Source organism: Schistocerca serialis, chromosome 4 (assembly GCF_023864345.2).
Source record: "Schistocerca serialis cubense isolate TAMUIC-IGC-003099 chromosome 4, iqSchSeri2.2, whole genome shotgun sequence".
Lineage (NCBI taxonomy): Eukaryota > Metazoa > Arthropoda > Insecta > Orthoptera > Acrididae > Schistocerca > Schistocerca serialis.
The window spans coordinates 58,512,643-58,536,935 of record NC_064641.1 but is presented as its reverse complement, the minus strand read 5'-3'; the positions used below and the strand labels follow the sequence as shown (position 1 = coordinate 58,536,935).

The following is a 24,293-nucleotide window of genomic DNA, read 5'->3' as shown; positions in this document are numbered from 1 at the left end:
AGACCGTTCACCCGAGATTTATTTTGTTAGCTGATGAACTGTCGAAATAGAGCGTGCATCACACAGGAACACTTCAGGCCAATCGCAAAAACCTTCCAGCTACAATCAAGAAAGGAGTTCTGCATCTGAAGAAGCATGAAATAAAATGCCTCCGCAATAACAAAATGATAGTTCTGGCATGGCAAGGTAAATGAATTGTTCTCATCATTTTTACAAAAGCAAATAGCTCAGTGACACTTATAGAAAGGAGAAACTGAAAGGAAAGGGAAGAAGTAATGTAACCAAATGTGATTACTGATTATACTTTCAAGATAGGTGTAGTGTATTGATCTGACCATTTTACTTCCAGTTATGGTTTTCTGATGAAAAGTCTGGAGTGGTGGCAAAAACTGTATTTCCGGTTGTTGGAAGTAGGACTTGTAAACAGCTATTTGCTATACAAGAATCACTGTGGGAAAAACATCTTGGAAAAACTGCCTCACAAAATATTCTGTAAAAGTGTTACAAGAGACTTCATTGGTGAAGAAAGAAACCCAGGGCAGAAATGAGGACCTTTGTACTGTAATGTTTTGGAAATATATTTGGATGAAATCATATTCTTTGCTTTAATGTATACTCTACCTGTTGGTCAGTGGCCTCATTGTTTCCATAAAGAAAACACACAATTCTCTGTGGCATGCTCGCTGCCCAGGCAGTGGTGATTTAAATAAGAGTACGCTGAGCTGCCTTACGGAGTGCATAAGGTTAAGAGCAAGTACCACTACCATTACAAGTAAGTTAGCACACTGAAATTACATTTCAAAGGGCCAAGATAATTTTTATTAACTAGAAAAGGCAGTTATTTGAATCATGGCAGCTGAACTGACACCTGCTGACATGATAAACACTTGTACTCAGTTTATACTATCAGTGTTTTCATTGCATTCATGTTGACTCCCGCTCTCAATCAGAGCCAAAGAATTATTTGCTTTGTTATTTATTTATTTTAAATACAAATACATCATCAAGCATCTAGATTCTACATGAAAGACTGGACAATATGTTAAGGGAAGCAATCAAGAAGGAAAACTTAAAATACTTATACATTATTTCCAGTTTGTCTCAGCCTTACAACACACAAATATTAAATAACAATGTTAAAAAAATAAATCTTTAATGTATGTACATGTTTAATCTTTGCAAGATTATGTACTTAACAAATAAAAAAGTGCTAGTACCATCAAGTTTAACCAAAGTTAACTTTGGATGTTAGCTTTTGTGGCTGTGTGTATTTTTCTGCACTGAACTGTCCAAAGATTGTTGGATTTTGTGCTTGCGGATGACAAATGTTGGCAACAGTGATGCAGTTGCCATCAGACCCAGTCTAATGAAAGTTTCTGTACTAAACAGTGTGTCAAGAGACGTGATGGAGGACAGAACTTCACCAGCTTGAACGCACATAAAATTATATGGCATTAAACCTGGAACAGATATCATCAGTTATAATTAGAAACATTTCCACAGTTCCTACTGTCACTACCATCTTCTTCTCTTGGCAGTCTCTCGTTTCTATAGGAGATACATGTAAAAACAATTGCCAAAAAAGTGACATTTCACTTTATTATTTTAATACATTCTATCTGAAAGAATAAGTACTTTTTTTCTAAGTTTTACAAGAGAGTGAAAAAGCAGCATATAAAAAGGGGGGAATTTGTTCTCAATTTGGAAAAGATACACACATCTCATACTTAAAACATTGGTGTGAGCACCTACTAAATTCGATTTCAATTTAAGTTTCTAAAAATTCAGAAAAAAGCTTGTGGTTTCTGTCTACTAAATGGATAACACTTTGATGGCAGAAAAGAAAAGTTTATGCTTATTAGAAAACATACATTGAATGATATTTTGAGTTCAATTTACCTTCATATGTGAAAAAAAAAAAAAACTGAATATTGCTTAACTCTTTATTATCAATAAAGTGTCATAAAAATCAACATTCCAAAAATTTACTCCAGTAACAGTAACACACATTATACTAAAGTGTCATAAAAATCAACATTCCAAAAATTTACTCCAGTAACAGTAATACACATAATACAAAAAGAGTGTATGTGGGGCGGGCGGGGGGGGGGGGGGGGGGGGGGGGACCTCATCACCTGCACTGTCACTGTTCCTCTCAGCATTGGGCCACTGGAAGAAATTTTCATAAAATTTCTAGAAATCCTGCAGTATATGCTCACTCTGTTTCTTCCACATCTAACTATTTATTAATCAGCCAAACATCCCAGGACAACAGAATCCTGGGAAGCATGATGTTTTAAGGTTACTGTTGTTTTTTGAATATGAATTTGTGAGTGATACACTACGCCATATATAAATTTGTTACAGCTACGAGTCTCATGTGTGTACTAGAAAAAAATATTACTTTCGATTGTTCCGCAACAGCCTTTCCTAGTGACTCAGTAGGTAAGGGCATTTTCTTGTAATAGTCCCGCCCACCACTATTTTTCAAAATAAAGAAGACTTCCAGTGTTTCAAATTCTGTGAAGTCTTTTTAAGGAAGAAATCTCTAGTATTGGGAAACAAGGAATGGCCTATAATGGATAAGTTTTTTTTTTTAATCCACCTTATGAAAACACAATTAGTTTATTTTTATTTATTTTTTTTATATTTACCCAGACATGTTTTGACACCTATGGGTCAAATTTTTGTTTCTGTAAAATTCTAAGGGCTGCAACAGTTAAATTATTATAAATTTGATATTGTGTTTTACAGAAATAAAAATGTTTGGGTAAAAATTAAAAAAAAAAAAATCTAATTGTGTTTGCATAAGGCAGATTTTCAAAACAACCCAATTTTTACATGGTTGCAGTTTTGCCTAGGTCAACCATATGAAAAAGAGGTATATATTGTTTATCAATTATGTATTTGAACCATATGGTACAAACATCATTGGCTCCTTTCCTTGATTTCCTTCATGATTACAAAGAAAACTTACACTATTTGGTTTTCAATTTGTCAACACTAAAGCAACTGATGTATATGTAACATAAGTAAATTTCTTGGATGGGAATTTTGGTAATGGAAGCATCTGTAAGACCAACAATATTATCTTGCTCATAACTTCAGTTTCTGATAAAACTTCTTTGTTCTTTAGTGAAATTATAATTCTCACAGAGGTGTCCACTTTTGTTGTGAAGTTTAACATTTTTTGTGCAGGCATCAGTTTGAGTTTGAGCTAATTACAGATTAAACTAATGGAGGTAAAATTTGTATTTCACATTTGAGTGTAGATACAAATGAAGGAGTGTAGACTACATTGTCTTCATGTCTAATCTAGCATCTAAGTACTTTATATTCCAAAAATGAAACAGGCTCAGCTTAGTTGGAAAAGATTTAATATGACCACGAATCTGATAAGAGATTTCAGGAATTATGGTACTTTGCATACATTAATTTCTTGCCATTAATCAAACTATTTCATTTGAAGGAGATTGTGTGATATTTTAGAGGGTCACTTTGAGGCTTATGCTCCTTCGCATTGGGCCTTTCTATGAGTAGTTGTGAGAAAATATCATGATCATCTTTGGTCTTGATCAAATTAATAGTGTTGACTGAGCACAAATTTTTGTCAATACTTAAATTACAAAAACACTGCATGCAAAACCTACAGTGAGGACCTGTTGCTTCTGTAGGAACAATACTCTACTTTGACTGGATTCATTATAAAATAACCCCCCCCCCCCCCCCCCCCTGCTCTCTCTCTCACTCTCTCTCTCTCACACACACACACACACACACTCTGAGAGAGAGAGAGAGAGAGAGAGAGAGAGAGAAGATTCTCCTCAACCAAACAGTCTTTGAATGTTGATGATAATGTGAACGCTTGTTATAAGCACACCTTTTATTAATATCCAATATGTCTGCACAGTATTGTACCACATCATCACGATACAATATAGCAACTGAAACAGAAGCACCTGGAGCCCACAACACATGTTGTTTCTGCAGTCATTGAAGTTTTATAGGGGCTTATATATTTGAGGTATGATTTCTTTCTCCATCAAGAATGAAACCAACTGCTTGAGAGATGAGCACCACCATACTAGTCTCCGCAACATAAGCTGTGGAGGGGGTTGTGATGAAGCAAGCTGGGATATTCTTTCTTCCCCTCTTGTTTTGCCAGCTACCTACTTAACTTCATTTTTTATCATTTCTGAACTAATTATCATTAACGTACATGAATATAATCTGCATTTTCAAAAAAAGAGAAAGATTAGTCCTCAGTTTTAAAGAATATAACACCAGATCTAATTTTGTGCTTAGTTTTAAGTATGTAATTGATTTTCTAGTTTATTTTGACTATTCCTAGTTAGTATCTTTTGTTACAGGACAAAATCAGTAATTGTTTCGTAATTTAAATTCTACTGTTGACGTATAAACAAATATAAATTATATAATAATTATAAACATTTAGAGGAACAACTAATTGTATTCTTAAAGGATTTATCTGGCTCTATTCGAAAACATGTTAGCAAAGCCGGCTCTTAATTAATTCCAAAGTAATTAACAGTTTTGTCAAAAGTATTCTTTGTGCACCTACTTACATTTGTTAATTTCATGATTTAAACAAATAATTCAGCCTAACTCTTGTAGTAGAAGAAACTGTTAAAAAGACGGAATTTTCGATGTATTCAGTTAATTTAATGAGTTAGATTTTAATTGTAATTTCTGTAAATTTAACTTTGAACAATGTGTAGTTTCAGTACCTGTTATTGCGAAGATATACACTCCTGGAAATGGAAAAAAGAACACATTGACACCGGTGTGTCAGACCCACCATACTTGCTCCGGACACTGCGAGAGGGCTGTACAAGCAATGATCACACGCACGGCACAGCGGACACACCAGGAACCGCGGTGTTGGCCGTCGAATGGCGCTAGCTGCGCAGCATTTGTGCACCGCCGCCATCAGTGTCAGCCAGTTTGCCGTGGCATACGGAGCTCCATCGCAGTCTTTTAACACTGGTAGCATGCCGCGGCAGCGTGGACGTGAACCGTATGTGCAGTTGACGGACTTTGAGCGAGGGCGTATAGTGGGCATGCGGGAGGCCGGGTGGACGTACCGCCGAATTGCTCAACACGTGGGGCGTGAGGTCTCCACAGTACATCGATGTTGTCGCCAGTGGTCGGCGGAAGGTGCACGTGCCCGTCGACCTGGGACCGGACCGCAGCGACGCACGGATGCACGCCAAGACCGTAGGATCCTACGCAGTGCCGTAGGGGACCGCACCGCCACTTCCCAGCAAATTAGGGACACTGTTGCTCCTGGGGTATCGGCGAGGACCATTCGCAACCGTCTCCATGAAGCTGGGCTACGGTCCCGCACACCGTTAGGCCGTCTTCCGCTCACGCCCCAACATCGTGCAGCCCGCCTCCAGTGGTGTCGCGACAGGCGTGAATGGAGGGACGAATGGAGACGTGTCGTCTTCAGCGATGAGAGTCGCTTCTGCCTTGGTGCCAATGATGGTCGTATGCATGTTTGGCGCCGTGCAGGTGAGCGCCACAATCAGGACTGCATACGACCGAGGCACACAGGGCCAACACCCGGCATCATGGTGTGGGGAGCGATCTCCTACACTGGCCGTACACCACTGGTGATCGTCGAGGGGACACTGAATAGTGCACGGTGCATCCAAACCGTCATCGAACCCATCGTTCTACCATTCCTAGGCCGGCAAGGGAACTTGCTGTTCCAACAGGACAATGCACGTCCGCATGTATCCCGTGCCACCCAACGTGCTCTAGAAGGTGTAAGTCAACTACCCTGGCCAGCAAGATCTCCGGATCTGTCCCCCATTGAGCATGTTTGGGACTGGATGAAGCGTCGTCTCACGCGGTCTGCACGTCCAGCACGAACGCTGGTCCAACTGAGGCGCCAGGTGGAAATGGCATGGCAAGCCGTTCCACAGGACTACATCCAGCATCTCTACGATCGTCTCCATGGGAGAATAGCAGCCTGCATTGCTGCGAAAGGTGGATATACACTGTACTAGTGCCGACATTGTGCATGCTCTGTTGCCTGTGTCTATGTGCCTGTGGTTCTGTCAGTGTGATCATGTGATGTATCTGACCCCAGGAATGTGTCAATAAAGTTTCCCCTTCCTGGGACAATGAATTCACGGTGTTCTTATTTCAATTTCCAGGAGTGTATAAGGGCCCAATTTTTGGTCACGAGACAGTCAGTCCACAGCCGAGTTTCACACAAGAAACCTATGTTGGTTAGAACAACAAAAATGCTTCAACTTAACCGTGGAATAAGTGTTAAACAATTAGGCCATGTTTAAAAACAATAACAGTGTCTTCTCCATACTATCTGATTATTCTTCAAGAACTGTGAACTTTTTGGTTAGGTTTTACTGCTCGTAGATGTTCAACAGGAAACTATTGTAGCAGTATGCGAAGGTTTGCCTGCAAACTATTAATGAGGCTTATCGAAAGTTAAACAATAGTGCACTGGCCATATAACTATGTATTATTAGGGGGTTGTGAACAGTGAAATTAAAGTACTGTGAAATGCAACTGCACACCTCTCGGCTACATTATTTACAGTAGTTGCACTTCCACAAACCATATTTTAGCCAGTGCGTCAACACCAAGGACAACAAATCAATGAAAAGATAAAGCAGGTGTTACCACTACAGGGACTGTAAAACAAACACCCATTCTTCATTTTTTAAATTTATTAGTACACATCAAAAAGAAATTTGTCCTTTTCTACATAGTCTCCTTGAAGTTCTGTACATAGATTTCTCATGTGTGAGGAGTCTGAGAATCCCTTCGTAAACTGTTCGAAGACTTGACATGACCTGACTGCATCTGAACTCACTTTTACTGTCACATTTTAGGGACATGGATGAGGTGCTTTCTTTCTATAGTTTACTTTTATGGCATAGTATATGGCTTTAGAAGCAAGGAGCTCATGAAGTAAATCTATGAGAAGAATGCCTTTCCAGCAACAGAATATTATCTCTCAAGTTTTTTCCTGGGTAACATAACTTTTGGCCTGTGTGTGGCTAATGTTCTTACTCCTTCACCTCTGTATAAACGTCAATTGAGACTTGGGAATATATTGATGGATCTACATCTCAACACAATTCCCTACTCCATGCAAAGTTGTTAACTTTGACAACCCCATCTATACTTTGTGATCAATGTGAAGTAATTTTGTAACTCTCTCATATATTAAGGTTTCAGACCATTCCATTAATGGATGGGCAATGAAAAGAATGATCGTGGTACACTTCTAGGCAAGCTATTATTTTCCCAATTTTATCTGCACAGTCTCTTTGGGATAGATATGTAGGCGACTGAAAACTATGTTCAGTTTCCATCATTGAAAGGCAGTTCTTGAAGTTTTCTAAGCACATTCTCACAAGATGTATGATGCCTCCTTCAAGTGTCTGCCATTTGAGATTTTTCAACATTTCTGTTAAAATCTCTCACTGGTCAAACAAGCCTGCGACCAAATGCATCAGCCTTCTTTGTGTACACTTTATACACCTGTCGGTCTGACCTGATATAGGCCACATACATTGAGCATGGACAGTTGTTATGTATGGGCCATATGTGTTTTATTCAGTTTCTTTTGTAGACAAACTGCAATTTCCGAGTATTCTGACAATCAATTAAAGCATGCCATCAGATTTAATTAGAACCGAGATTGTGATGATTCCACTTCATACATCTACACACTGTTACTCCCAAATATCTGTATGATGTGAATTACACTATTTGTAACTCATTAATACTACAGTCCAACAATACTACATTTTTACATTTTGTGAAGTGCACAACTTTCTCTACATTAAAAGCTAACTGCCAGCCTTGGCAGCAGGTTGATATTTTCTTGAGAATGTTTATATGAATAAATTCCAGACTTTATGAATGCTTTGTTGCACCCAAACTATGTTTAGAAAATTATAACTAATAGTTGCTGATGTAATGTTGCATTGATTTTGGAGTTCTCTTCCATATCTGTACTTCTGTTACACATACTAAAAAGAAAACAAAAGAGGTTAACATACTGTACTCACCAAGAAACACAGTAATGAGAAACTGTGTGAGTGGTACACCAGCTAATGGTGCTATAAGATTTATCAACCAGTTTGGTGTAACAGGGAAGAGTCGCAAGAACAAAAGATAGTAGAGCAGACAATTTGAATTGCTAGCAACCTGTGAAACAATAAATGATCTGTATTTATAGACATGTACATAAGCATAAAAGTATATAGTGACTATGCATTCTATAAGTTCCTACAGAAATATGTCAACAAGATTAAAATTTCAATGATACAGATACAAAGTTTATATGTAAACAACTAAATAAATTAATAACACAAAGACACGCAAGTTTGTCTCATAATAAAATTTAGGTCACTTATTGTGGATGACAACCAGAAAGTTGTGCAATTAGAAGCTTTTTTATACATCATCTTTTTGTTAGTACATGTATTGTTTGCCTCAAGACATAAATTATTTTGAAATCTAATAAAGAGAGCTTCCATGGTTCATCTGCCATCCAGTAAATTGACTGCATGCCCCACCCACCTCAGTTTTACTTTCATTACAATCATGATTATGTGTCTTACTCCAGTCTGTTCCCCAATCCATTTCTTTGTTTCCCTGTGACTTCCAGTAATTCCCAACATACATGTTCTTTCCTTTCTATTTGATCCTCAGTATTTGATGATGGTTTACACATTAAAAGGCTATGTCCAACAAACTTATGCTAATACTGGAGATCCACATTGATTGTCAACTTTCCCTGTGGGACACAATGGAAGCTATATTTTAAAAACTTTATTTAATTTATCAAAGGTACTTCAAGCCATTTGTACTCTTCTGTTTACTTTGTTTGCTGCCCATCAAGATTCTTAACTAATGAAATGTGATGTCTGCCCAACAGAAGTTTCTATCTCATTTCCTTCATAATCATTTTGTTTTCAGTTGTTTCTCTTACAAAATTTTCATTTTATATCCTCTCAAGTTTGTGTATGAGCCATGTCTAATTTGAAGAAATTGTCCATAAATATGGAAGATTATCGATATAGAGCAGAAGTTGTGACAGAGGGAGGATGAGGAAACAAAAAGAATGAGGAATTGAAACCCATTCAGCAAATGAAATGGGACAGTGGTTATCACACTGGAATGAATAACAGTCAAGAGGTGTGGAATCACACCACTTTCCTGCAATCTTAATTGACATTTTCTGCAGTTTTTCTAAATAAGTCATGGCAACTGATGGAATGATTCATTTAAGAACATCATTCCTTTCCTGTCCTAACTGTATCTGAGTTTTTGCTCTGCTAAAGCCTTTCTTATTGGCAGCAAGCTACACCCCAGTCTTTCTACCTTTCCTTCCTTGAGCGTAACTCTTGCTAAATGTGAATCCAATGTCTTAATAAACTTGCCACTTTAATCAGAAAAGCAGAAGGTAAAGTATGGCCTTTGTAACTGAGTTACTATTCAACCAATTACATTGTGTGTTCGAAAGCAGAATACTGTCTCTTGCTCTTCAGGTTAATTTCAACACATAGCAGTAAGAACACTGTAGCTTCATACAAGGCACATTATGTGGCCAATTTTGTGTAGAAGCCAGAGAGTTGGTTATGTGGTAATCTAACATGTATAAATAAAAGAACATTCATTTTTGATCTAGAGCTTCACATTCATAAGTGCTCTTCTCTTTCATTGTCCCTGTATGAAATCTAATAATCAATCTGGCAATTTCTGGTTAAAAAAGGAGTTGCACCAGAAACTGTCACTTGAGAATGACGGTCAAGTACAAAAGAGATAACTGTAGCACGGCATCAGGCTAAGTAGTGCTGCTGCTGTGTGCTAGGTGGGTTGCGCAGGTATGAATGAATGAATAAGTAAATTAATAGTTGCAGTAGTATCTTACGTCTCTGTAGCATATTTCAATAATACTGTGCAAGTAGTTTTTATTTGAGTTGGAACAGATGTGATCAAAAGTATCCAGACACCTGGCTGAAAATGACTTACAAGTTTGTGGCGCCCTCCATCGGTAATGCTGGAATTCAATATTGTGTTGGCCCACCCTTGGACAATCATCTGCTATGCTTTTATAATTGGCCACACGTTGCATCACAAAAGACAAACAATTATTTGTCATCAACATCCTACAATTAGTATGATGTACATTTCGTATTTCGAACTAAAAGATAACTGAAGCGCAATTCTGTAGTCACGTTGTCTACTTTGATGTGAGTTTCATTGTTCTTCATTGTTTTTTTTTTTTTTTCTTCCTTGGCGGGCTGCGCTGCACTGTCAAGGTAATCCCCAGTCTTTGGCTAAATGGCTGGCGGGAGGCCAAATAAATAAATTTAAAAAGATCTCCACCCTTCGACAGCTGACAAGCAAGTCAGTAGAAAACACAGCTGCAGTCAACAGTTGCTCGCCTTTAGCCAGTCTGTGCTGTCGTGTAGAACAATGTCTTCACTCTTTTATTGGTATTGTTTTGACTCTGCAGTAACTCGTCGAGTTTTGAAGTACAGAAGCACTAGGAGGTTATGGATTCATCCCATGAATAGCGACAGACATTTAGGAGAGTTTCTTTCTTTATATGAAGAACTTAAAAACTATCCTGAAAAATTTTATTCAAATTACAGAATGAATCATAATACATGTGCTGCAGAATATTCAAGACAAAATTTCTAAGCAGAACACAAATTTTCGCAGAAATATAACAGCAGAAGAAAAATTGTGTATAACGATAAGGTAAGATTCGTTAGTACACACTTTTTGGTTTGCAGTAGAACTTTGTACAGCATTCACTACCTCCAGTTAATTGCAGTCATGCTTTTGTATTTTAAATTTCACAAACGCTTACCTCTGAGGGGAAGAGAGTTTATGGGACTCCTGAGAATCATTAGGAAGTAATTAGCTTCGTCATTTTGGGTAAGGTCTTGCTGTGCCTTCAACGAAGAATCGCAGAAATACTCCTTCAGAATTTTCCAACTTTTTTCTTCTTTTTTCTTCATGATGCAGCGCTTGGCAGTGGTGATGGTTCATCATGTGGAGCCACTGATGACCTCACAGAATTCTTTTCATTACCTTGTAAGATAGACAGATTGATAGGCGAAGAGTTTTGAGATAATGCCCTTTGACTCAGTGGTTCTATTTCCACTGATAAGGAACTGCCACAGCATGACTTTACAATGCATTATCATCTGGCAGGGACACATTTCCGTCCCTCAGTGACACTCATATCTGTCTCCGTTTACAAGTAAATGCGAACTATTCAGTGGCGGCAGTGCCGCGATCGCTGGCAAGCTACTGTTGTAAATGCATGTAAATACGGTAGATTAAATAAATGAAATAAAAGTAATTTCGCATGTATCATTATAATAAACGTAATTTTTCCTGACTGATTGTGAAATGTGAGGCAACATCTTAAAATAAAAGACGTGTGCAGTCACACTTGTGAAGAAAGCAGAAGGGAGACGTGTGATGCGTGTACTGCAGAAGCTGTAGTGCTGCGCCACAGGCTCGCGCCTGCGGTCGGCTCGTGCCGGCAATATTAAACACTCGGGATGTCGCCGGCTCGGCTCCGGGAGGCTCATGCCGTGTCGGCACGGCCCGGCCGCCAGTGTGAACACCGCAATTCAAAACCATGTGTTTGATATCGAAGCGGGCGGCGGCCCGGCCAGGCTCGGCTCGGCCCGGCCCGGCCGGCAGTGTGAACGCAGCCTTAGCCTTGGTGACAGCTTCCACTCTCAGAGGAATATGTTCAATCAGGTGCTGCAAGGTTTCTTGGGGAATGGCAGCCTATTCTTCATGGAGTGCTGCACTGAGGAGAGGTACCGATGTTGGTCGGTGAGGTCTGGCACGAAGTCGGCATTCCAAAACATCCCAAAGGTGTTCTATATGATTCAGGTCAGGATCTCTGTGCAGGTCAGTCCATTACAGGGATGTTACTGTTGTGTAACCACTCTGCCACAGGCCATGCATTATGAGCAGGTGCTCGATCGTGTTGAAATATCCAACTGCCATCCCCAAATTGCTCTTCAACAGTGGCAAGCAAGAAGGTGCTTAAAACATCAATGTAGGCCTGTGCTGTGATAGTGCCAAACAAAAAAATGGGTGAAACCCCATCCATGAAAAGCACAGCCACGCCATAACACCACCACCTCCGAATTTTACTGTAGGCACTACACACACTGGCAGATGACGTCACCGGGTATTCACCATATCCACACCCTGCCATCCGATCGTCACATTGTGCACTGTGATTTGTCACTCAACGCAACATTTTTCCACTGTTCAGTCGTCCAATGTTCACACTCCTTACACCAAGTGAAGCGTCGTTTGGCATTTACCAGTGTGATGTGTGGCTTATGAGCAGCTGCTCAACCATGAAATCCAAGTTTTCTCACCTCCCACCTAACTGTCATAGTACTTGCAGTGGATCCTGATGCAGTTTGGAATTCCTGTGTGATGGTATGGATAGATGTCTGACTATTACACTTCACAACCCTCTTCAACTGTCGGCGGTCTCTGTCAGTAAACAGACTAGGTCAGCCTGTATGCTTTTGTGCTGTACATGTCCCTTCACTTCACTATCACATCGGAAACAGTGGACCTAGGGATGTTTAGGAGTGTGGAAAACTTGTGTACAGATGTATGATACAAGTGACACTCAATCACCTGACCACATTTGAAATCCATGAGTTCCGTGGAGCACACCATTCTGCTCTCTCGTAATGTCTAATGACTACTGAGGTCGCTGATATGGAGTACATGGCAATAGGTGGCAGCACAATGCACCTCATATGAAAAACATATGTTTTTGGGGGTGTCCGGATACTTTTGATCACACAGTGTACATGTTTTGATAACGCATAATTTACTTCTGATGGTCACTATTACTCTAATGCATTAGTGTGATTAAAGAACACTACCTTGTTTACAAAGTGACTTGTAAAATCCTGTGGTGATAGACGTGATCTTGTAGTAGAAGTCTATAAACAATCATGCCATGAGAATCCCAGAAAATGACAGCCATTGAAGCAAACTCAACTGAAATTACTACAGCTGACATATTCCTTATGAGAGAAATCAGCAAGTGTATGCCTATTGATATTTAAAACAATTTTAAAATATTGTTTATAAATTAAATTGTGTGTAAACAAGTCTGAATTCACTTGTGCAATGCACATTTGAATGTGTTTTTGGTTTATGTTTATCAGGCATGGTATCCATTGAGTAGAAAGCTTTATTATGCACAAAGCTAGGCGTCAAATTTGCTGAAAGTGTGCTACTGAGATCTTTGCAATATCAGTGACCATGTATGCCATTAACTGGCAATCACTGAGTATGGAATTGTGAACTTTTGTTATAGTCTCATAGGTTATAGAAGTTTTTCGATGTCATGAACACTTGTAATTTTCAGTGGTTTGGAGGACTCTTTTGGTGTAAAACATAAATCCTGTTTTATATTTGCTGAGGTTAAACCTTTAATTCTCTGCTCACACAATGCCCCATCACTGTTCACAATGATGGTGGCTTATAACTGACCAGAGCTTGAGGTACTGGAAGAATGGCAGCACAGACAAGCCTCTGGGTCAGGGACCCAGGTTTATATTAAGCTTGAATTCAGTGACTCTTGGCGATTATGATTTAACATTCACCTCGAAAATACCCCAAGTTAGGAATTCTATGGACACAACAGGTATTTCAGTGCCCTCCTATTTGTCCCACTCCACATCAATACAAGGAGAAATACATGATGGAAACTGAACAGAGACTTTTGTTATAGTAAGAGTATTATCTGAATTGTAATCAATACATAAGTCTACATTTTAAAAATTTTTGTCAAATGATTTCTCAAAAATAGGTATTCTAGAATTAATCTGTATTGCTGATTCTAAAAATTACTTTCATTTTGCTCTGTCACATCACAATTATTCATAAAATAAGATCTCATATTCTAAAGATTTAAGTAACTGAAACACATATCTTAAAATAAAATTTCAATCAAATTCTATATGATTATAATTATTGTTTTATTTTCATAGGCATATACCAAGGATACTATAAACAATTGTCAGCTACATTATGAGTTCTCTTTTACATTTAATTTTCAAGTGTTATCTTTCTTTATTCCCTTGAAGAACCTTCATCTTTATTGTCCATCTTCAAAACATAACAATAGTGAGCAATCATACATTATTTCAATCTTTCCTATTACCTCTCCACAACTGCATGCTACTCTTCACTAAGATGTTGCAGATTTACAGGGAAGTACTCAATATGTCAGTGTAGAATGTAGATTTCACACCCATGTTACTACTCAACAACTTGAAATTTTCCAACATGGTTTTGAGAATGTTCTTGTAACTTATATGTTTTTTATTCCTTAGAAAGGTTTTGGTAACAGATCTGTAGGCAGCCCATGCATCTATTTTTGTAACATTCAATATTCTTGAGCAGTATGGAGCAGACAACATCCTGTTGGTCAAAACCTCTGTGTAAAGAAAAAATTTAGCCATCTGAAGATGTTCATGGCTGCCCAGAATCAGTTATGGCACAAATAAAAAATTTAAAAAGTATTTGTGGCTGGTTGCGTCATTCACTAATATTTTTTTGTGGTCAATGAACAGTTCAGACAACATGTTTTTAGTCCCAGGCACAAAATATCTCTGATATGGTCAAAGCTTTGTACTCTAATGCTTTGCACTGCCCACCTATCACACTCATATGTATATTTATAAAAGACAGTGTCCCAACTGACTGACTCATCATTGACCAGCACAAACCACTAAGGACAGAAACTTGAAATTTGCAGAGGATGTTGATCTTATACTGTAGGCGTCATTTAAGAAGCCTTTTTTTGAAATTCAACCCCTATCTATCTATATCCGAATCCCGCTCCAGCTACTGCCGGGTCTGGGTGCTGACGAGTCCTCTCCATTTGGCTCGGTCCTCCCACCACTTTTCTTCCTCCACTTGCTGCCAGGTCACACCTCTCCTTTCAACAGATATTCTCACTCCCATTTTCCACCGTGTTCTTGGGCACCCTGTAGGTCTTTTCCCATCCATCTTTAGTTCTTCCATAATTTTGGGGAGTCTCTGCCCATGCATCCTCTTAACATGCCCATACCATCTTAATCTCTTTCTTTCAATTTCTTCTTTCATACTTTCTTGTTTGAGGTCCTTTCTAATCTCTACATTCCTTACTCTGTCCATTCTTGTTTTTCCCTTAACTGCTCTGAGAAATTTCATTTCCGCTGCTTGCAGCCTGCTCCAGTCCCTTTCTTTCATTGTCCATGTTTCTCCACCATAGGTGACAATAGGGAAGTAATAATTCTTATACATCAGGAGTTTTGCTCTTTCTGAAACTTCATTATTCCAAATCAGATGTTTTATTGTTTGGTAGAAATTGCCTCCCTTCTGTAACCTCCTATTAATTTCGTTAGTTATTCTTCCATCCCTAGATATTTCACTCCCTAAATAAGTGAAACTTTCTACCACTTTGAGGGGTTCTCCATTCAAGGTAATATTTCCATTGATTCCTTTCTCTCTTCCAAATACCATTACTTCACTCTTATCTTTATTTATTTTTAATCCATACCTTTTCATTATTTCCTTCCACGCATCAAGCTGTAACTGTACATCTACCTCTTTATCACCCCATATTACCATAGCATCTGCAAAAATCATCTTTTTGTCTTTTTCTTTTACTATATCTTTAACTGCCCTATTCATTCCCTCCATCACAGCATTAAAAAGCGCAGGAGATAGAATACTTCCTTGCTTAAGTCCTTGTCTTATTTCAAAGTATTCAGAGTTCCCCAATGGTGTTCTAATTCTACAATTGTGGCCTCTGTACATTGTCTTTATAACATTAATGTATCCATCTTCTATATCTATCTTCTTCAGTTCTTCCCAGAGTCTTTCCCTGTCAACTGAGTCATATGCCTTTTCTATGTCTATAAAAACCATTATCACCCTTTTGTTATACTCCCAACTTTTTTCCATCAGTTGACGGATAGAAAATATCAGGTCGATTGTGCTCCTTCCTTTCCTAAACCCATGCTGTTCTTCACTCAGCTCCTTTTCTATCTTTTCACTTATTCGATTTAGTAAAATTCTTTCAAAAATCTTGGCTGTATGACTCATGAGGGTTATTCCTCTGTAGTTTTTACAAAGTCTTTTATTGTCTTTCTTGAAGATGGGAACAATGTCTCCTGTTCTCCAGTCGCCAGGTATTTTACTATTTCTCCACACGCTTGATAGTACTCTATACAGCCACTGCATTCCCACTGGACCTGCTGCTCTTATCATGTCCACTGATACTTCATCAGGTCCTGGGGCTTTCCCCCCATTCATCTTCTTCACAGCTTTTTCCATTTCTTCCTGTGTAATTTGTCCTAATTCTGCTTCCCAACTTCTCTCAATTTCTCCATTATTTGTTGTTTCCTCATGTACCTGCTCCTCAGCGTTTAACAGCTTCTTAAAATGTTCTTTCCAGAGATCTTTTATATTCCCTGGATCTTCAATAATGGTACCGTCGTCTGTTTCCATCTTTACTGGTACTTCAGAAGCCTTCCTTTTATTTTTCATCATTTTATAGAACATTTTCTTATTGCTCTTCACATCTTCTTCAAGTTTTTTTTGTAAACTCTTCCCATGCCTTTTTCTTTGCTGTTTCCACTATTTCTTTGCACTTCTTCTTTTCCTCTATATATCTTTTATGGTCTTCGTCATTTTTAGTTTTGCACCATTTTCTCCATGCTCCATTTTTTCTTCTAACTGCTTGGATTGTGGTATCATCCCACCAACCTTTTTTTGAAATTCCACCCCTAAGGCAGTGAAATAGACAATGAAAGGTTTTTTGGAAATATGCTGCTATTAAGACAATTTTGAAGCTAAACCTATGAAACTGGTGTATGGTGTCTCCATCAAAAATAAAGATATATATGTTTCAATATAATGGAAGGAAACATTCCACGTGGGAAAAATTATATATAAAAACAAAGATGAGGTGACTTACCGAACAAAAGCGCTGGCAGGTCGATAGACACACAAACAAACACAAACATACACACAAAATTCAAGCTTTCGCAACAAACTGTTGCCTCATCAGGAAAGAGGGAAGGAGAGGGGAAGACGAAAGGAAGTGGGTTTTAAGGGAGAGGGTAAGGAGTCATTCCAATCCCGGGAGCGGAAAGACTTACCTTAGGGGGAAAAAAGGACAGGTATACACTCGCACACACGCACATATCCATCCACACATACAGACACAAGCAGACATATTTAAAGACAAAGTCTCGCACACACGCACATATCCATCCACACATACAGACACAAGCAGACATATTTAAAGACAAAGTCTTTAAATATGTCTGCTTGTGTCTGTATGTGTGGATGGATATGTGCGTGTGTGCGAGTGTATACCTGTCCTTTTTTCCCCCTAAGGTAAGTCTTTCCACTCCCGGGATTGGAATGACTCCTTACCCTCTCCCTTAAAACCCACTTCCTTTCGTCTTCCCCTCTCCTTCCCTCTTTCCTTATGAGGCAACAGTTTGTTGCGAAAGCTTGAATTTTGTGTGTATGTTTGTGTTTGTTTGTGTGTCTATCGACCTGCCAGCGCTTTTGTTCGGTAAGTCACCTCATCTTTGTTTTTATATATGATATATATGTTTCAGCATTTTTGTAAGTTTAACGCCTATGGGGAGGGGGGGGGGGTGAAAGTTTTGTTTAAACAAATCATTATTAAAGAACTACTAACATATTTTCAAACCTACATATATGAAAACTGGTACTTGGTTTGTCAGTCAGAAATAAAAAAAGTGCTTCATTGTTTTTGGAAACTCAATGTAGGCATCGTTTAAGAAGGGATTGTTTGAAATTCCACTCCTAAGGGGGTGAAATAGGGGATGAAAGTTTTTTCGAAAATATATGGCTATTTTCATTTTCAAGCAGGTGCCACAAAAATTGGTATTTGGTTTTTCTGTCAGAAATGAAAGACATATATGTTTCAGTGTTTTTGGAAATTCAACCACTAATGGGGTAAAATAGTGGGTGAAAGTTTTTTGAGAATAAATTGTTACTAAAGAACTACTGAAGTATTTGTAAAGCTACATATTTGAAAATTGGTTTTGATTTCTTGATTAGAAATTTAAAAAAAATACAAAAAATACCTCTTTCAGTGTTTTTGGAAATTCAGCCCTCTAAGGGAGTGAGATAGGGGATGAAAAGTTTTACGAAATTATTCATCGTGAAACTTTTTTCAAAGCTAAATCTAATAAAATTTGTATTTGACGTCTCTGTTAGAAATTAAAAAAAAAGGTGTTTCACTGTTTTATGGGAATTCAGCCCCCAAGGGGATGAAATGGGGATGAAAATTTTTAAGAAAATATTTTGCTATATTAAAAAAAAGCTAAATCCATGAAAACTGGTATTTCACTTCTTGGTTAGATAGGATGAAATATGTGTTACAGGATGAAAGTTTCTCTGGAAATATCACAAGAACGCAAAGGGCATGATTAACAAAAGCCTTGGACTCAAGCTACCAGAACTGCTTTTTGGTCAGAAGTGCATTCTGGGAAAGACCACACTTTAGAAGCCTTAGTTAGTGTGAAAAGTTTAGAAGGTGTTGCAGTTAATGGACTAAATCAAAGAAAGCTATTTAACAGCTACCATGACAAATTACCTTTGTCAGAACTGCATAGAAAAAGAAATAGCTCATTAATACATTCATTTTTAGTAGACCTAATATATGTTTATAAAATTATCTTTTTTAGTTACTAATCAAACTCGCATTTTCATGTACCCAGTTTGCTTTCCTAACAAAATTCCTACAATTAAACACAAAATAAACTTTATTCAATTATGAAAAACTATATATGATAGAAGAAAATTAAGATCAGTTATAAAATCAGCATTAAAAATTAGTTATGAAAACACATCTATTTTCAGTCATCCGATATCATGTAGACTGGTGTTATATGCACTGCCTGACAAAAAATGTGATGTGCTGAGAAGAAAAACGAACTGAAACTTCATTGTTGACAGGCTATGTGATGTTTTTGCAGCAATTACAAAATTGACTCGAGTTCAGAACTTGGCCGTATAAGCCCATTTATCATTAAAATGTTGCAACCCTCTCGCCTGGATGCATGCACTGATTCGGTTGAGAAGGGTGTCATCAAGAGAATGTAGCCTCTCCTGAAGCAAGCAGCCCCACTGCTGCTGCAATTGGTGCTTGATATCTTCGATACAGGCATTGGGATGGAGTTGACATTTGAGCTGGTACCACACATTCTATTAGGGACAGATTTATATTGGATAGTGAAAACCAATCAAAGACATTATGGTCAGTGATCAAAGCTGAAACATGTGCCACAGATTTATTTAATAAAATTCTTTATAAATGTAAACAAATCAAACATCAATGTAGAAGATTGCCCAGACAATGTAAATTCCTTCAACAGTGAGCAATTTGAAGGTGAATTTTTCAGTACATTTACCAAAACTAGTGTAAAAGATATAGAAAATGTGATACTATCACTGAAAACTAAAACATCAGTGGAATGGGAAGGGATACAACAAAAGTGTTAAAAACAGTCTCTAAAATAATTGCACAGCCAGCCACAACTACAATAGTGAAACAGTCCTTCAAGAAGGTTATTTTCCAGATGCAATCAAGTACACAGTAGTTAACATACTATTCAAAAAAGGCACAAAAGAACATATGGGAAACTCTTGCCCAGTCTCTCTTCTTCCATCACTAACAAAAATATTTGAAAAGGTAGACAACACACAAACTCAAAATTTTATTGAAAAATTTAATAAATTAATCTCAAAAAATCAGTACGGATTTCAAAAAGGCAAAACCACAGTATCTGTTATAAATCATTTCGTCGGTAAAATTAGCTCATCTCTAGACAACTCACTGCATGCCACAGGATTTTTTTGTGACACATCAAAGGCCTTCGATAGTGTGAATCCCTCCTTGCTACTCTGTAAACTGGAAAAGTATGGAATTGGGGACATGGTATTAGAATGGTATAAGTCCTATATGATCAACCCAAGACAAACAGTGGTTATGTCATCAGAGAGAGAAACTTATACTTCAAAATGGAAAACCATTTCACATGGAGTAGGAATGCTAGATAAAAATCTATCTTGGGGATCACATATAAGTACCTTGCAAATTAATTAAATAGCCTAGCATTTGCAGTGGGGATATTGTACAATGCTACCAGTATGGGCATAAGAAAAGTAGTATATCACAGCTACTTTGAGTCAGTAATAGGGTATGGAATTGTATTTTTGGGTAACTCAAACCATATGTGTCATATCTAAGACTTCAGCAAATCACCATCAGAGATATGTATAATGTAGGGCGAAGAAAATCATGTTGCCCACTCATAAAAAATCTAAGTATCTTAAGTGCTTCCTCGCTATAGATATTTGAGCTGATTATATTTGTACATAGTAACACTGATTTATTTGTAGCAAATCATTTTCAACATGAGTACAACACCAGAAATCAAAATAATTTTATGCTGCCCACCCACCGTTTAAAACTTTATGCTCGAACTCCATATTATATAGGTATGAAAATTTATAACAAAGTGAAAGGAAGAGAATTGCTCAGCGTAAATTTATAAACATTGAAAAAAACCTTTATGTGAAACTCGTGCAGAAATGTTACTATTCAGCAGAAGAATTCATAAACGACAACCTGAAAATTTGGGCAAGAGAGAGCAAGCATTTAGGACTGTTAATTTTTAAAAGTTTGTTACTTTTGAAGAAAAATTATTAATTGCTTAATTGAGTAATCATTCAGTACTGTATATTATATTACTGATATTATAAGAAAAACTGTAAACCAGTTTTTGTGTTGTGAAGAGTCTCCTGTACATTGAGTCAATGGCTTGAAATTGTTTGTTACAAGACAATAAATGTCTATTCTATTCTACTGTATTCTATTCTGGGGATCTTGCTGGCATGGGAGTACCTCAACATTACGAGGGTAGTTTGAAAAGTTCTCGGAATCACCACAGCAGGTCAGCACTAGCGCAACGAGTTGTTCATGTGATATTCATTGGACTGTTGCTTGTAAACACGTGCCATGTCAGTGCTCTTGGAAGAGAGCTGTGGTGGTGACGTGGCCCTGTTGTTGTTCCCATGTAGTGATTTTCTAAGATGGAAAAAAATCGAGATTCGAGCAGTGATTAAGTACTTCGGGAAGAAAGGTATGAAAGCAAAGGACATTCATGCTGATTTCCAGAATACACTGGGGGACTCTGCTCCTTCATATTCAACTGTTGCTAAGTGGACAAATGAATTTAAATTTGGTTTGGTGACCTCAGATGATGATCTGTGCAGTGGTTGGCCAAGATGTGCCACTACTGCAGAAATACTTGCAAAAGTACACAAAATGGTCATGGAGGATCGCCGATTGAAAGTGCATGAAATTGCTCAAGCTTGCCAGATGTCATCTGAAAGAGTATATCACATTTTAAATGTGCCAGATGTCATCTGAAAGAGTATATCACATTTTAACTGAAGAATCAGAAATGAAAAAAATTACCTGCAAGGTGGGTGCCGTGACTCTTGAAGCTGGATCAAAAACGCGTGAGGTTGGACATATCGGAACCATTTTTGGCCTGTTTTAGGAGAAACGAACAAGATTTTTTGCACCAGATTGTGACCACAGATGAAACTTGGGTGCACTACTATACCCAGAGACAAAGCAACAGTCAAAGCAGTGGAAACGTGCTGATTCTCTGCCACCAAAGAAAGCTAAGACAATTCCTTCGGCGGGAAAGGTCATGCCATCAGCGTTCTGGGATGCGAAGGGGATTCTGTTTGTAGATTAATTCTCCACTGGGCAAACAATTATTGGAGAATACTATGCTAACCTCCTGGGCAAAATGCAATAAAAGATACATGAAAAAAGGCTATGTTTAGCAGGGAAGAAAGTCATCTTCCATTAAGACAATGTGCGCCCGCACACATGTGCCGTCGCCATGGCAAAATTACATGAACTAAGGTATAAATTGTTGCCACGTCCACCTAATTCACCTGATATGGCTGTGTTAGACTTCCATATCTTGCCAAAACTGAAAATTTTTCTTGGTGGATGAAGATTCACTTCAAACAAAGAATTGATAGCCAGAGTTGACAACTGTCTTGCAGGCCTGGAGGAAACTCATTTTTGAGATGGGATCAAGGCATGGGAACATTGTTGGACCAAGTGCATTAATCTACAAGGAGACTACATTGAAAACCACAAAAATGTTTCAGTGATGTAAGTACTTCTTTTTCTATTCTGTTCTGAGAACTTTCCAAACCACCCTTGTATGTAAACAGTTCATAGACATACATGATGTGTGCATAAGCATTGTCCAGTTGAAAAATGGCTAATGATGGGAGATAACACGAGATGCAGGCTGTTCATGGCATACTGTTGTATGAGGGTCACTCCAAAAGAAATGCCCACTGTTTTTGGAAAAATACACTTTTCATTCTGCATGTGTGAAAGTTTTACAGTATGTAGATACATTCTTCCCGCTTGTTTTCAAACTTTATATTAACTTAAGTATGTTGTTAAATTAACTTAATTATGTCATGTATTGGAAAATTTGACTCGTTCCACATCATTACGAAATATCGTATTCATGATCCATGGAACTATTAATCTAATCTAATCTAATCTAGTTCAACCTGTTCCCGTGAGTATCACCTTCACAGCATGTCTTCAAGATGGCTGCTACACTTGATGTTCATCAGAAGCAACATGCTTTCATAGAATTCCTGTGCTGTGAAAATGAGACAGTGGGAAACATCCACAAGAGATTGAAAAAGGTGTATGAAGATGCTGCTGTCGGTAGCAGTACAGTTAGTCGGTGGGCAAGCAGGTTACGTGATGAAAGTGGGCATGGCAATATTGAGGATTATCCTCGCAGCAGCAGGCCTCGTACTGCACACACTCCAGACAATGTGCAGAGAGTTAACAAATTGGTGACTGCTTACAGATGCATCACAGTGAACGACTGAGTCGTGTTCAACCACATCGGCAAAAGCAGGATGTTTTGCTGTTGCATGAGAATGCACGGCCACATGTCAGTCAAAAAACCATGGAAGCGATCACAAAACTCGGATGGACAACACTGAAACACCAGCCTTACAGTCCTGACCGGGCTCCATGTGACTATCATCTCTTTAGGAAACTGAAAGACTCTCTTTGTGGAACAAGGTTTGAAGATGGTGACCGGTATACAGTCGCTGGTACCAAGATGGCATAAGGCAATTGAGAGGGATGGAAATTATGTGGAGAAATGAAAATATTGTTCCTAAAGGATGTATCTACACACTGTAAGACTTTCAAACATGTAGAATAAAAGATAGAATTTAAAAAAAAATAGTGTGCATTTCTTTTGGAGTGACCCTCGAATCATCATAGTTCCCCCAATCTACACACTGTAAGACTTTCAAACATGTAGAATAAAAGACAGAATTAAAAAAAAATAGTGTGCATTTCTTTTGGAGTGACCCTCAAATCATCATAGTTCCCCCAATCACCATTAGCCATGGCATGAAGTCATATCTGATGGCTCCCGACACAATAATACCGGAAGTAACACCAGCGTGCATCTCCAACACACTGGAAGAATCGGACCTCTCTCCAGATCACTGCCAAATGTTTCCAGTGATGGTTACTTGAGATAATGCACAACTGCAATTCATTGCTGAATAAAATGCAATGATATTCACCAGCAGTCCATGTTTCCTGGTCATGGCACTCCTCCAAATGCAGCCATCTGTGTTGTGGTGTCAACATCAGCCTACACAGTGGACAGTAAATCCCTGGTCTGATTACTGCTAACCTCTGAACAATGCAGTGGGATGACACAGAATGTCTCAGGATGTCCATAACTTGTTCACGTATGGCACATGCTGATGTGAAGGGGTAATGATGTGCTTGATGCATACTATTGTGGTTCTCCCTTGTGGTGGTCAGGCGTGGTTCATTGGAACCTTGACGATGAATATGTCTGTCCTCACATTTGCATGCACTTTATTGGACCACTGCACCATTCAACTAGCTGGCTGAATGGACGCCCACACTGACACCCCTTTCAAACTCTGTCAGGTGCTGATAATGCTGTCTCACACAAGCATACGGCATGCCCATGTCCTTCACAGTGATCACTTAACGTATGCTATTTACATCCCTCATATACCTCACCAGGGCTGGCAACAACACTAAACAT

General features: G+C 38.4%; 1 protein-coding gene across 4 annotated transcripts in view; it reads right to left on the bottom strand.

The window, feature by feature from the left end:
* Positions 1-982: 982 nt before the first annotated feature.
* The window catches only part of LOC126474938 (transmembrane protein 41A-like), a 63,416-nt gene continuing 40,105 nt past the window's right edge, over positions 983-24,293 (bottom strand). For 3 of the 4 annotated variants that reach the window (XM_050102456.1, XM_050102455.1, XM_050102457.1), the window contains exons 5-6: positions 8,076-8,214; positions 983-1,460 (exon numbers count right to left, since the gene is read on the bottom strand). In XM_050102456.1, the coding sequence (XP_049958413.1) occupies positions 1,249-1,460; positions 8,076-8,214 (351 nt within the window). In that variant the 3' untranslated portion in view covers positions 983-1,248. The remainder of the gene's footprint in view (positions 1,461-8,075; positions 8,215-24,293) is intronic. The other variant, XM_050102454.1, reaches the window with a different exon arrangement.